Below are 15312 nucleotides of genomic sequence, written 5' to 3'. Positions count from 1 at the left end.
AGTGTCGAGTGTTAATGGTTATACTTGATTCAAAGATAGACCCTTCGGTCCAACTCAACCACACTGACCTGACATTCCAAGTCTTACCTAGTCCCATTCACCATTTGGCCCACATCCTCTAAATTCATCTTATTCATTTATCCACCCAGATGCCTTTTAAGTGTTGTAATTGTACCTGCCTCCACCACTTCCTCTGGCAGCTGATTCCATACATACACCACCCTTTGCATGAGAATTGCCCCTTTAAGTCCTTTTTAAATATTTCCTCTCCCACCTTAAACCTATGCCCTCTAGTTTTGGACTCTTCCCTCCACCCTAGGAAAAAGTTGGCTATTCACCATATCCATGCCTAAGGATTTTAAACCTCATCACCCCTCAGTCTCCAACACTCCAAGGAGAAAAAGCCCTAGCCTACTCAGCCTCTCCATACAGGTCAAACCCTCCAGCTCTCAAGAATTATGAGTGAAAACGAGAATGAGAAAAGATAATAATACCTTTTTGTTAAGCAAAAAGGTATTAAGGAATATGGGCCAAAGGCAGGTATATGGAGTTAGGGCATACACTAGTGCTTAAAAATGCAGAATCCAATTTACACTAGAATCCTGCCACCATTATTGTTGGTTCAGGTGAAAAACAGTGCAATTTATTCTCTAGGGAGGCTAGCTTATCTAACTAACTAAACTTCACATCCTGGCATCAATAAACCCAACAGGCTCAAGGCCTTGAAATTAAGGCAGAAGACAAGCTAATATACAGATTTAGACAAAATTGCAAATTATCCACATTCAGATTGGAAGTAACCCATTTACTGGGTTCTGCATCAATTTCAATTGATATCTATTCAGCCAGCAATTTGGCTACACTGTCAAAACAGCAACCAAATCTCAAAATATTGTTAGTGGTTAAGGGAAAGGTGTTGGCCAAAAAGTAGCTCACTACTTATTGCCATGGAAATGGAGACTAGAGGGGCAAGTGGGGACACATGAAGCCTCACGAAAGAGGAGCTTTTTCCAGTCTGCTTTGTGACAAAAATCAGGCTCTGTACTGGCATATGGCATTACCAGATCAGCAAATAAATGTAAACATAACAGAAGGAAGAAAAGACACCTCACGCAATCTCACGGCCACAACGTTACAAATCATGGGCATCCCTGGTTGCACACTTACCAATTTCTTCACTGGAGAATAAGCATCTCAAATTCAAGGACCAGTTGACTCCAACACATGGATCCAGATTTTAAAAACGGGACTTAAAAACCCTCTTTTCTCAAGATCCAGGAAGCCACCAGTGCAAAGTGACAATTGTGAAAAAAAGATTTCAGATTACATTTTCAAAGCTTAAATGGACTTGAAGCATTTTTTAGGCCCATGTTTAAAAATGGAAAGCCAGGAGAATGGAGTTGAGACTCTAGGATTTTTCTCCATTTTCACAAGTCAAAGAAACCATTAGTTGATGCAGCTCAAACCTTTTATTGGTAAAATCATACAAGTAATGCACAGCTGAGTCTTCTCGTGCAATGTAGAGCATAGCATCTAAACTATTTATAGAAAGCAAATTCTAGACCTACAGTGACTAAAAGGTATTCAATGCACTGAGCAAGGACTGGACATTCATGCACATCAATAGTTTTGTTGGAAGTTACAGCATGAAGAGATTTCTATAAGTTGAGAACATTAGGTCTAAAAACTACCACTTGCTTAGGAGTGTCAAGTTGAATACCCAAGTCACTTAATACACAAATGCAACTAAATGCAACAATAAATTGATAACCACATGTATTAAATTTGCTCTTTGCCAGACATTCACTAAACATAAAAAAAAAAGGAGTACCTCAACATTTTGCCATTTTCTAAACATTTTCCTCTAGAATTTTAAGAAACTCTGTCCAAACCTTGGCATATTTTATTTCAGTTTTGATCAAATTACCCACATGAATGAATTTGATAGGACAATGGGAATTAGCGGCAATCAAGGCCGACGGTGGGTTGTGGTTCAGTTTCTGACTCTGGGTCCAATATGACCTTAACAATAAGAGCTCACGCTACCCCGAAATATATGTATATATATATATTCACGCATACGTTGACATTCAACATTCAAGTGCCAGTGTTTTTGGACTGTCTTTTGGTCAAGTTACTTTTTCGGGTTTTCTATGAACTTTCAAAGAATCACTTTTAGGCTTACAAAACAAAAACACAAAAATTAAATATTTGTCAAATGAATAAATATTACACAAAACTAGCAGCAAAAATACCTAGATTTGTTGTGTGCAAATAGTTAATTCCCAACTGTTAGACCCCCATGGTCCCAAAATAGTCCTGGTTTGGTATCTAGCCTCTTTCCCAGCCCCTCCCCTTCTAACTAAGCTGCGTTTGACAATCACTGCAAAAAAAACTTGGAGGTTCAAGAAAATGCATGCAAGACAAGACATCTGTATATAAAATATTCTTTCTGAATGTGCATTAAAATAAATTTGTTAAAGGTATTTAGATCTCTTATATAAAACCTGATGGGCACAATGTATAAGGGCCTAAACCTACCTGTATAGCACCATTCATCACAAGAGATTAGCTCAATACTGTCAGTGCATCTACTTTCCATTGATGAGAATTTCAGTACAAGAAGGCACAACACACTTTAGATGTATTGCACGTGATAAGTTCTTTTGCTATTTTTCAGTTCGTTCTCCACCGACCTAAGATTTCCAGTAGTTTTTATACTGGCAGTCTGGCCATTTAAGCCAAGAAAAAAAACTACCCTATCTTGGCAGTTTGAGGTCAACTCACCTGACTGCAGCATTGTACAGCCTGACTTTTTAAAAAAAAAAGTGGGAAAACTTCTTTGGCCAGATTTAGCAGAATAAACTGACAATGTGTCCACATAATGGACAGTGCAAAAGGAAACCCAAACCACTATTTCGTAGTGGATATGCAATCGATTACCAGCGTTGGCACCTTGTGCAGTAATGTGTACATTTCCATTCTCTGTGATCTCCAAGCATCAAACTTCAGACCCTAGTGGAGCAACTTTACAGAATCTACAGTAAACAGTTAAATGCGGCTTTTCTGAACTTTAACGCAGCTTGAATATACACAAATGTAATTTTTTCAGTAAAGAAGCCTGCTGCAGAGATCTTTCTGTTCGTTCCCCTTGACCAAAAAACAACACTAGCATGCGTATCAGACCAAAATCAGCCGAGTCCGTCTGTACAGTCGCTCGGTGCAGTGGTCCATTTAGCCATTCTGAAATTTCAATTTCCTTTTAGATACGGCAGGCATTTAGATTTCTAATGGATGGGATTTTCATCCACACCTAAAAGTTTCAAGTTTTCAAAAATCCCCTAAAAAAATACATTCCTAGCTACTTTCCGCCCACTCGAGGCAAGCCTGAATCAGTTAACTAGCTGCCTTTAAATGTTGTCAAGTTAGTAGATGTCAAGTTTTCTCAACTTTTACATTTGCTTAGGTGTAGTAATCTGAAACAGCAGTGTATTAGAACTTGACACTGTACACATTGTTGGAATGGCTTGTAAAACTACCATGTCCCCAACAGGTATCTATCCAGGATAGAGTGAGCAACATCAGTTTCCCACAGTAGGGATCAGAATGCTGCAAATGCCCTAAGTTGTCTTTACAGGTCACGCATGTCAAGGCCGTAATGGAGGTTGCTGTTTATTTTCAGCCTTGTAACATTGTTAAGTGCAACTGGGTAAATGACTCCTGATAAAGCCATTTCACCCTGCTTCTGCCAAGGTTTGTTTTGCCCAAGTCTCTCTCAGATTGTGCTAGAGAACGATTGATTGTGAGAACTCAGGCCCAATGAACCAGTAGGACATCAAAAATAAAAGTTCCTCTATAAAGGCACAGTACATTAACATACAAATGATCCTCAGTTACAGAGAAATCAACTTAAATACAGCACACAGTTTAAACATCTATAGCCAATATTCTAGTGCTGTTTATGGCCACATTTTCTTCATGGTCTAGGGTTTGTGTTCCTCCGCTACTGCTTTCTCTTTGCATTTGAGCTCCCTTTAAAAAATCCAGAGAATCACAGCTGGTAATGTACTGTGAGTTCTTGAAGCTACACAAGGTATAGTCTGGCTCAGTTACATGTGGTTTCCATTTAGCTTGTTTGGCAAGGTGGCATCCACTGCAATATATTCTTCAGTTTCCCCACCAATCCACCTGGGAGTTGTAAGCTCCACCATATCCATCAGCATTGTAATAGCTTCCATAACCACCTGGAAAACAAGTGCGCTTGATTAGAGACAAACTACTAATTTAAGTTTACTGATCACCATTAAGGGCAACTAGTGACAGGCAATAAGTTCTGGCCAGCCAGTGACACCCACACGTGAATTTAAAAAGTTCAACTTGCAACACTATGTTGGCACAAAAATAAGTTCTCAGGACAGCTACAACTCAAGATGACACCTAAAATCAGCTGGATGTCAAATTCTACTTTAATTAATTCTACTCAGCTGTCAGAAGTAACAAGCCCGCCATCTCCATCCATCTGTTTCTTATAGATAGATAAATGTTTCATTAGCAGCTACTTGGAAAATAGGCTGCACATTGCTTTCATGTGAAGCATATTAACTTCAGACAAAAGTAAAAAAGTTTATCCAAGAAACAGAGTTCTCACAGTAGATTAATGTCTTACCTCCTCCATACCCTCTAGGTCCGCTGTGGCCAGTGCTGCGGTTCCCACGGGTATTGAAGCTGCTGCTAGTCTGTCTGTAATCCCTGGCACCAAATCCTGCTCCAAACCGACTGAAATGCAAAATTCATAATACTTTGAGCTAGAAATTAAGAACTTGCTTCATGCAGCTATAGCATCCCAAATCCACTACCCTCATTATGCAAATGTACAAGTGCAAAGTACAAGTCCTTGTTGCATAATGTCAGCACCCAAAACAGTGGGACGAGTGGAAAGGTTAACTAGCTGCAAATAAGTGAGCGATAAAGCAGTCCGTCTGGAAGGAGCAACTGCTTCTGGGGTGTTTAGTGACTACCAGTTTAAAGCCACTCAAGCCTCAAGAATTTGGCCTGCATTGAACTTTGTTAGAATATCATAGTATCAGTAACAAAGTTGTTAGAACAATTATAGAATCTAGATAGCAATTTTGTATGATGGGAAGGAACTTTTTGGTGTCTACAACTTTGGAGCATTCACCCAAATGATAATTACATGCTCCACAATGTAGAATTGCTTGTTTTGGCCTATGTTATATCAACTTAGTAACTGACTGAAATTTCCCATAAAAAAGTGTTATTTATCTAAAGAATGAGCATGAAGAGTTCAGGAATCAATTTACAGTATGCAAGGATCCTGCATCACAAATACTCCATTTTTTGGTAGTCACCAATATTAATTTAAGAGTGCAAATGCAACCATTAATCTTAGAATGCATTCAAATTGCTCTGTTTGTTTAAAATAAATGTGCCGTACTACAGCAAATGAGCAATATTTTGAGATGAACTTAACCGGAAAAGGTTTGCCACTTGGTTAAGTGGTATAAATACTGCAAATTGAGAATTTACCCATTAGCACAGTGCAGTTTTCCAAACCCGCATGTCAAAGGTCCTTAAATTAAAACAACTAGCTGTCTTCAAGTCAGCAAACTTAATCAAATAGATGTATTACATGCCTCTCAAAGTGGATTAAAGAAGGAGGGCCTTGAATTTCATGATTCTTGTTAAAAATTATATAGCAATGTAGAAAGCCAATTTATAGCCAAGATCTACAATGAAAACCAGCTTAATTTGTTTGCTGGTAAAGTTCTAGCATGACGGCAGCCAATTAAGAACAAAAGCAATTGCCGAATTTTACAGCACAAGACTATTCTGCTCAATTTATCTGTAGCAGTACTTACTCCACACAAACCTACTCTATTCTACTTTATCCAAAGTTAGATCTTTCTATTCCTTTCTCTTTAAATATACCTTCACCTTAAATATACTCATGGTGGTCACTGTAACTACTTGTATTCAACGAACCTGAATACTTCCAAGCCATAAATAAGTAGCATTTTAAGCAGATAGAAATACCAGTTTGTCCTTTGTTTACATTCTGTTACTAAAGATGCAGACTAATGCATTTGTATCTCCAAAATACCAGCAGAACCAAAACTAAAAAGCAGCACAGTAGCAGTCAATATATAATTAAGGTCAGAATAACAGAACACATGGTAATATGAAAATCTCAAGTACATAAAGAAATGCTATTTCACACAGGTTTTAGTCCAGCTCTCTATATCTACTTATTACAGTCAAAGCTCTTTAACCTCCAACACCCAGGAGCTCCATCACTGTCCCCAATGGAGATTTCTCATCCCTAATCATATTTACATATGTTTACATTTAGCATTCTAGATTGGAAAGGAGTTTCTACCAAAAGCTTTACGGGATTCCTTAGTTACTAGAGCATATTATTGGACATTAACCTTGATCTCCCCAGCAGACAAACACTTAAACCCACAAACCTCATTTTGCAGATTCATCCAGTCACCCACTAAGCTTTTCTTTCTAGAAAAAAAATAAACTATGTTCACCTTTTTCTGATAGGCAACCTCAGTTGATGGGAGATGCAGAAAGAAAAAAACAAGCATATTCAGGAGAGACAGTTAGAACTGCAGATGCTGGAGTCAGCAGTAACTGTGGAGCTGGAAGAACATAGCAGGCCAGGCAGCAGAGGAGCAGGAAAGTAGTTGTTGTTTCAGGTCCAGACCCTCCTTCAGAAAAATTCAGGAATCGTCTTATCTGCATATTTACCTCTTTGATCGCCCACGACCTGAGCTCCTATGCTGTTGCTCATATGCCAAGTTTTCTAGCCAGGACGGTACTTCTTGCTTAGCCTCCACAAGCAGATCCAAAAGGTCTTTAGTAATATTGCTGTTCTTCTCATTAAAGAATGAGGTGGCAAGACCTAAAAAGAACAAAAAGCAACCAAACTATATTCACCCGAAAATACTGCATTGCTTCCATTATGGCAATGGAGGATTACTGGTACATCCACCATCTAAATGCTGTAATAAAAATACTTAAGTACAGCAAAATCTGGCATCTCTGGAACCAGGAGTGTGCCAATTAATTAAATATTCCAATTGATCAAGAGGTCCACATACATAAAAACACAGTAGTAATGTAATGCAGAAGGTTTACACTTTTTTTTTTTTAAAAAAAGAACAGCACAAATCACTTAAATAATGCAACTTTTCCTTAAGACTTAGCAGCAGTGAGGCTTCTCACTCATCCTCAACTGACTGCCCAGACATTGCAATAATACAGTAAACTTCAGGATTTTAGATATATAATTTTTGCTGGTTCAGAGTGCCACTTCACAATATGCTGGTTAAAATAAAGTTCGTTGTACATCCCTTTGATACAAAATGCAGTTACTACTTCAATTGACGAAACATACCAAGGTTGCCAACTCGACCAGTTCGTCCAATGCGATGCACGTACTCCTCAATATCACTAGGTAGGTCAAAATTGATAACATGTTTGACATTAGAAATGTCAAGCCCACGGGCTGCAACCTGTGAATTAGAAGACACATTTTATCCATTAAAACACCAAATTATACTGACAATTTAGTTCATTTGCCCGACAAAGCTTTAGGTAGTTTGAGTGTAAACCAGAGGGTCTTTAACAGAAATTTATAAATCTAAGAATATAAACATGCACATCTATTTGTTCAACAGTGCTTGAAAAATTATTTCGGAAAATACCGCAGTGGCAACTAGGATAGGGCATCTTCCGGAGCGAAACTGATGCAGAGCCTCTTCTCTATCTCTCTGAGAACGGTCACCGTGGATACTTGTACAAGCATAACCCTCACGGTAAAGAAAATCCTCCAATGAATCAGCACCCTTCTTCGTCTCCACAAAGACCAGTGTAAGAGAATCTTTGCCTAAAAGGAGGCAAGCAAAAAAGTAATTAGTTCGATATAAGGAAAACATCCCTTGTTTGAAGGCACAAGTTGCGTGCATGAGTGTAAGGGGAGATAGGAAGTCAGATGTATCCAAAGCATAATAAAAATGCCCAAGTTTCTATAGTTACTCCAAGCTGCTGTAGTGAATGGCTCTCTATTCTTGCAAGACTGCAATGTCCATTTGCAGCTGTTTAAAACAGTAACTACCCTTGAACAATTCCGAAGTGTTGACAGTACAACAGTAATACAGAATACCCATTTTAGGCAACAATGGTTATAGAGCTACCTTTTAATTACTGCCAATCTAAAGCAGGATTAACAGATTGGTTCAGAAGTTCTCAAAATCATCAAAATAAGACATGACCGCCTGCCGAGTGCCAGCATTCAGAAAATAGCTCAAGTGTACGGGAACACCCTTTTAAGGCTTAAAATTTAGCAATCTGCAAGTCAGCATTTCCTGGAGAATAAAAATCAATCTGGGATCCACTTATTTCAACAGCAATATATTTTTTAAGCCTGTTAAATTACATTTACCTGTGGCATTCAAGAGATCCAACAGGAATGAACGCTTGTCTTGTTCTTCCACCCACACCACTTTCTGAGTTATGTTTTCAGAAGTGGAACCCACACGACCAACTGCCAAGAATATGTATTCATCAAGAAAGTCACGAGCAAGTATCTACAGAAATTTGAGAGAAAAAGTAGTCAAGCACTAGGCCATTATAATAAAAAGATGCAAACTACAAGTCTTGACAATTCTCCACAAATATTGCAAAAGAAAAAACATTTTAAAAAAGTCCAGTCTGTCCAAAATTGTTGCCTACAATTTAAGTGTAGTATTGACAATTGCAATTTCAACGTAAACATATATTTAGAGTATTAAGCAAATTATTGCATGTGACTGTATAATGCACAACTCTCAATTAGCCACATGGACAAGACTTGAACACTGAAGGAAGTGAGCAATGAAGACTGGCCACCTCTACAGAAAACAATGTAGGTTGGGAGATTGAAAAAAAATGGGGAAGGCACCTCTGCACGGGGCGGGGTGGGGATCATGTGATCTTCTGCCACACAAGTGGTGTCTCTGCACACTTAGTGATACAACAGCTTTCCTTAGCCTGCTTTGAAAAAAAAACCGCCACAAAATTTGTAAGACTTGTGAAGAAAAGGAGGAAAATCAGGCCACTTCTTTGAAGATCTTAAGCCAGGTTTACTTAAGTCATTTGCTCAAAATCTATACAAGAACAACATAACAGAATGTAAGGAGTGGCAATAGATCCAAGATTTTGGCTAATTATAGCCTTGGTCCCCAATATATTCATTCCTGCAGCTTTCAAGCACCACAACTACGCCTGGTTAACCTAGGTGACAAGGAAATTAATGCAACTTGCCAGAACTGTATTAAGTGAAGATTTAGATAGCAAGACCAACTTTGCAGCTCTACCCTAGAGCAAAGCCATTTTTGACTTTTTAAACTGCCAAGTATATTAAAATTGTTTGTGAAAGTATTGAACAACAAGGTCTTACACATTTATCTGGTATAGCACAATAAAGATATTTCCTAGCTATCTTTAAAGAAATTTCAGCTGACCCATGAAGTGCTAAGTAATATGGTAAAAATCTTTTTTCATACAAAGATTTTAGTCATAGAATGACAAGTCTCCTGCTCTCCAAAAAGAAAACTCAAGATGGGGTCCAAGATCACAGCAACTGTCAGCCCATTCATCTCAGTGCCACTTTGGAGTGAGCATTTTAAGTTCAAAAAGTGAGCAAGTGGTAGTCTCAGCAATACTGTTACTAACCTGGATCTCTTTTGGAAATGTTGCACTGAACATCAAAGTCTGTCTCACATCTTTTGGTGGCATTGCATCCTGCTCAACAATACGGCGAATTTGTGGTTCAAATCCCATGTCAAGCATCCTGTCAGCCTCATCCAACACTAAATACCTAACAGGCAAAAATATTCAGTTCTAGAATGAAGCAAAAATTGACAACAATGGAAGTTCAAATCCAAAAAGCTGTACAATGCAACTCTCCATGTGCTCCTTCCACAAACTGGTCTGATGAGCAACTTGATTTTAGAAAAGTTCCTTCAGAGTCTTACTTGCCCACAAGAAATTTAAAGAATTGAATGCCAAGTATTTGATGCAGGCATCTGAATAGCATTCAGGAAATAGTTTAACATTTAATTTTTCACTTGCAAACTCAATTGGTCAGCGGTTTTCCATCTACAATCAGACACTCCAAGATTTGAATGCAACTTGGAATAGAACATTGAGCTGGGTAAGGGAAATCTACTCAACACAGTTTACTGTTTACATTCATTCATCCAGGATTAAAATCAGATACTTACACAAACTCTCAGATCAGGCATATTACTTAAAGATACCAGATTTACTGGATTCTTTTCTGGATGTGGGACTAAGCTAACTCAGAGGGATTCAAGGGTTCATACTGTAGTGAGTGCCCCTTCCTCTAGGACAGGAGATCCAGCTTCAAGTCCACCTGCCTCAGAGGTGCATCAAATCATGTTAGAGCAGGTGAATAAAAATACCTAGAGGCCAGAATGCAAGTTGCAATTCAGTAGTGTTGGGAGTTACATGCAAAGAGGGGGTTGGGCAAAAGTTCACATTTGAAAGTTTTCAACCTTAAGGATTGGTTTAATTTTCTTAAAAAAAAAGGGGAAGGTTGCTGATCATGTGTCTATACAAATGTTTTGCTTAATTCTATTCCCAAAGAATTAGTTAGTATAGGCACTACTGGTAAGGTTAATACATAGGAACAAGAAAAATGGCAAGTAATTAAATACTGCAGTACAGCAGGGCAGATGACAAGTCACATTTACAGCATATGAGATATCCAGAAAACCAGTGCGATGTAGGTCAAACATATCTGCAAATTACGCGGTTCAAGGTAATTCAATTCAGTTATCAAGCTGGAGCCTGAGCTGCAGAGGCCAACATCAGCGGTGGTGGTGGGTATTTTTTGGGGCAGGGAGGGAGGGAGTTACTGGTATTATCTTATACTGGCTGGTGGTCACAAGCCTCAGGATGAGTGCTTCTGATTTGGTCAGAATTTAGACATGGGTACAAGGGAGCCTGGAGTGCCCTGGGTCCCACCTGCCAGAGGTTTGTAATAACATTTTTGTACAGGTCAACTAGAAAATATATTGAACTGGTTTGAAGTTCTTTCATTTGTTTAGAAAAATGAGGACAGCAGGGTGTTGAGCAACTGACTGCAGTATCACACACTGAATATCAGTGGGTGGGGGAAGGAATAGAGGCGGCTGCAGGCAAATTCAGTTATTGCATTCACTGCATACCAATGACAAGGGGCAGGACAACCAAAAAGAGGTTTTGACTTAATCATTCCTAGCAGAGGCTTTGTAGTGGGGTTAAAATTGTTTCAGAGATAGTAGGGGTAACTTCTTCAGGGTAAGCATCCTTAGAAGAGGCTGAAGTTACCAGCCTCTAAGGATGCCTACCCTGAAGAAGTTACCCCTAATATCTCTGAAACAATTTTAACCCCACTGCGAAGCCTCCAAGGATGCCTACCCTGAAGTTACCCTCCTCCCTCCAGATCTGTCATCTTCGGGCTTAATCATTGATGAGCTAAGCACCAAATAAAAAGTAGTCAGTCAAAAAAAAAGGAACACCAGGAGCATGCATGGATTGGCATTGGGCAAAAGATTAGAGGAACAAATACATGGTTCTAAGACCAGTGAGAAAACCAGTTCTAGTTTGTCTGGTATTAGTACTATACTATTGGGAAAAGCAGGGGCTGTACCGTTGGGACAATCTTCAGCTGAACAGTACTGGGGCCAGTGCTCTGGCAACCTCATACTTGGGACATGGGGTCAAATTGGAAAATGGTTTAAAAGATGGAGACAAAAGACGACAAGATATGAAATACAGACCACGAAACAAAAAGGGACTGAGCCCAGCCAGTTAAGGCTTGATGCTATGATAGCAAGGACAAAACCAGTCTGACTACAGCAGTTGAAACAAAAGACAGATGAAAATTGCATTTATTTATATTTCCACTGATAACCTCACAGACATGGTGCAGGATGACAGTTTAAGATCTGAATAATAAAAAGGTACATAACATTTAAGGACAGGAAGTTAGGAGGGGGTGATTGCTAATACCATCATTAATTATCACAGAATATTCAGGAAACAAGTGCAGAAAACGTTTTGGGTAAAGACAAATGTTAGAGGCAAGAGGTCACCACGGGTGGAATACAGGACCTGCTCAACTGTACCTACATGGTAGGGAGGAGTACAAGGATGGCGTGAAAATAGATAATGGGAGCTGGTCAAAGGACCACAATAGTTATGGGGGATTTTAACTTACAGGCAGACAAAAGGAATCTAGGGGAGAATTTTTTTTAAAAAAAAAAGAAAAAAAGTTCATTACATTTCTGTACCCAGAGAGTGGGTGAGACAGGAGCTAGCACTGTGCAAGATTAGGCACCATCACAGTAAGTTGCCTCCTTTTACAAAGGATGGCAAAAGGCACACGTACCAGAAGTGAAGTTACAAAATAGCTAAGAAAATCCAACTGAAAAAGTAGTGGCCCTAAGCAGCTTGTATACAATCTCAAAACATAGGGGATAGTCAGTGAAAAAAGGCTGTAAACTGAGCTTAAGTATCCACAAATTATGCAATGTTTACATTACACCATGTTATAACAGAAACCTTGAAGGGAAAGTAAAAAAATACTGTCTACTTTTTAAAATCAGTCTATTGTGCACTGTTAATGTACAAACTGGCAAATTGGAATTAAGAGTTGACAGCTTTTTAAAAAAGAAAGCACTGAACATAGAAAAATCAGCATGCAAAAACGTCTGCATTGGAACAGAAGGGCTAGTAGGGTTTCATACAACTTTTTAAAATACACAATAGGGAATAAGGGAAGGAATACAGCACTTAATTTAAGTATTAAAATCAGTAATAAATTCATTAAAATTAGACCAGAAGCACAAGCCATTTAGATAAAGATCAACGTACTTGCAATAGTCTAATCCAACCTTGCCCCTCTCAATCATATCAACTAAACGGCCAGGTGTGGCAACAAGCAGGTGACATCCACGCTCCAGGTCTCTGATCTGTTGTCCAATGTCAGCTCCTCCATAAACTACAGAGGGTCGAACTTTAGAACGATATGCAAACTGCAAGTAAAATTTAACATGTAAAACCTCTCTTTGAGAAATAATTCTTTAAAAAAAAGTTATTTTTAAAGACCATACCTTCCTGGATTCATCATAGATCTGTACTGCAAGTTCTCTGGTAGGTGCTAGAACCAAAGCAATTGGATATTGCTTACGGCGACCATATTTAGAGGAATCCTATGGAATAGCAGAAGTGCAGCATAAGGCTACGACAGTGTTGAAAAGAATACTGGTTGAACTTGCAAGATGAAAAAATTAAAATTCCTTACTTGAGCTTTTGCATTCTTTAAAGCTTCACCAGGACCTTCTGCATAGATCTGGCTAAGAATAGGAAGCAAAAATGCTGCAGTTTTTCCAGACCCTAAAAAGGACAACAAGTAATTAACTAACAAGTCTAAGTCTAATTGTTTTGTATGCAGAAAGATCATACTAGAAGTTTATAGTCTCCTACCTTCATTGATCATTCTGCAAATAAACTTGGGACAGAAAAGCCCACATTAATAAATCAGAGTTCCAATTTCCTCATTGTGACCAATGGTAGAAGACAGAAGTAATAAATGGGCATGCATTCTAATTCACAGGATGCAACAAAACAGCACTGTGATGGAGTCACAATTGAAATTGAGAGAAGTTAAGTAGTCAACAGCAGCATATCCAAATTTGCAAGAGCAGCAAGTTACAAAGAGGACTCTATACAACTGTCAAAAGAACCAGGTGAAAAAATCAAGAAAAAAATCTTTCATCCAAGCTGATTGATGCATTCTGTACTAGTGACAATTGACAGTTGGGAAAGCAGTACTCAAAATTTAAACCAGACAGGTAGACACTTCAAGGCACTGCCAAACCAGAGAACAGCTGTCACTTTATTTTTGAGTATAAACCAGTGTGTATACATTTGCACCTGTAAACAGATCTGCAGGTTAATGAATCTAGCTTCCTGAACTTACAGATGTAACAGCCTGAATGAATCCTGAAATCAGTTGTCAGTAATTTGAAATAGAACATTTTTCTAACACTTGCAGGTTTAGCAAAAAACAGGCTGGTTGTGTACAGTACTCGCTTGCTGCAAACGAGGATATACTCATGGAATGTATCAGTCTTTGGCCCACATACCCCAACTAAGTTTCTTGCTGCATATTCTAGAAAATCCAAAGCTGGAGGAACAAGAATAACCACTGTTTTACCCTAAAGGATAAGGCATCTCAAGTGTTTGAGAGAGGTTTTACTCTTACTACATGGTAGCAACACTAGATGTGTTTGTGACTAACAGAGTGCCACCATCAAGCCAAAAACATTCTGCCTATCTTGACAAATGGGTAATGAGATCAATGCAAGGTTTATAAGGCTGTACAGCCCAAAGACTGGTGGATCATACTAAAACAATCACTTTAGTTGCTTGCAAAAAAAAAAGGAGATTGACTGTACCCAAGAGCCTGCACTTGGAAAATTCAAATTAGCTGAGATTCTACAACTGGACATGAGAAAAATTACATGAATCACCAATTTAGGATTGTCAAAGCTTACACTGACACCTGCACTTTGGAAGCTCCAGAAAAAACAGAAGCCAGTGTCCTTTGCAGACTCATTAACACATACACGCCCTACATCCTTCAGGGACGAGAAAGTCAAGCTGCCTTGTTCAATAAAAAAAACTTGAAACTTGGGCAGTCAACTGTCAAGCATTAGTTGGTGCATTCACCATGGCAACATTTCTACAACTCCATCCTCCAACCAAACACCACTCTCCTCAATATAATGTTTCTACTTCCTTGAAGGGATTTCCTTGCAAAGCTTCAAAAAAAAAAAAAAAAAGTCTTCTTTCACCACTTAAAGTTCTTTATCAAACCAACTATAGAAGATTGATAATGGGTAACTGTGGGTCTGGTTTCATATTATTATTATCTGTTCAGACCAGATACACCCTCTTTCTCCAACCTCCACATCCCCTCCCAAAAGGGGGATTACTGAACCGGAGGGTTTTTACAAACTGGTTTCATGATCACCAAGACTAGTTTGCAATTTCAGAATTATTATTCTAATTTAAAACTCAATGGCAGCCAGTGGGATTGCAACTGGAGTTCTAGGACATCAGGTCTCTTACCCTCCCTCAAAAGTACTGAGTAGTAGTCAATATTATAGTACAAAAAAAGTTCACATTCACAAAGTGTGACCATAAGACATAACTGATGTACATGGG

At 38.7% G+C, this 15312-nt stretch overlaps 1 protein-coding gene across 3 annotated transcripts in view; it reads right to left on the bottom strand.

Annotated features, from left to right (window-relative positions):
- Window positions 1-1450: 1450 nt before the first annotated feature.
- Window positions 1451-15312, bottom strand: part of LOC109927782 (DEAD-box helicase 3 X-linked) — a 44241-nt gene continuing 30379 nt past the window's right edge. For all 3 annotated transcript variants that reach the window (XM_048592187.1, XM_048592188.1, XM_020527800.2), the window contains 10 exons: window positions 13385-13476; window positions 13194-13292; window positions 12955-13115; window positions 9745-9889; window positions 8474-8618; window positions 7737-7918; window positions 7427-7544; window positions 6778-6931; window positions 4667-4776; window positions 1451-4244 (listed from right to left, as the gene is read on the bottom strand). In XM_048592187.1, the coding sequence (XP_048448144.1) occupies window positions 4168-4244; window positions 4667-4776; window positions 6778-6931; window positions 7427-7544; window positions 7737-7918; window positions 8474-8618; window positions 9745-9889; window positions 12955-13115; window positions 13194-13292; window positions 13385-13476 (1283 nt within the window). In that variant the 3' untranslated portion in view covers window positions 1451-4167. The remainder of the gene's footprint in view (window positions 4245-4666; window positions 4777-6777; window positions 6932-7426; window positions 7545-7736; window positions 7919-8473; window positions 8619-9744; window positions 9890-12954; window positions 13116-13193; window positions 13293-13384; window positions 13477-15312) is intronic.

Source organism: Rhincodon typus, unplaced genomic scaffold (genome assembly GCF_021869965.1).
Source record: "Rhincodon typus isolate 14 unplaced genomic scaffold, sRhiTyp1.1 hic_rhity00000765, whole genome shotgun sequence".
In the NCBI taxonomy this organism is placed as follows: Eukaryota; Metazoa; Chordata; class Chondrichthyes; order Orectolobiformes; family Rhincodontidae; genus Rhincodon; species Rhincodon typus.
The sequence above is the reverse complement of the archived record's forward strand: the minus strand, read 5'-3'. Positions and strand labels throughout refer to the sequence as shown.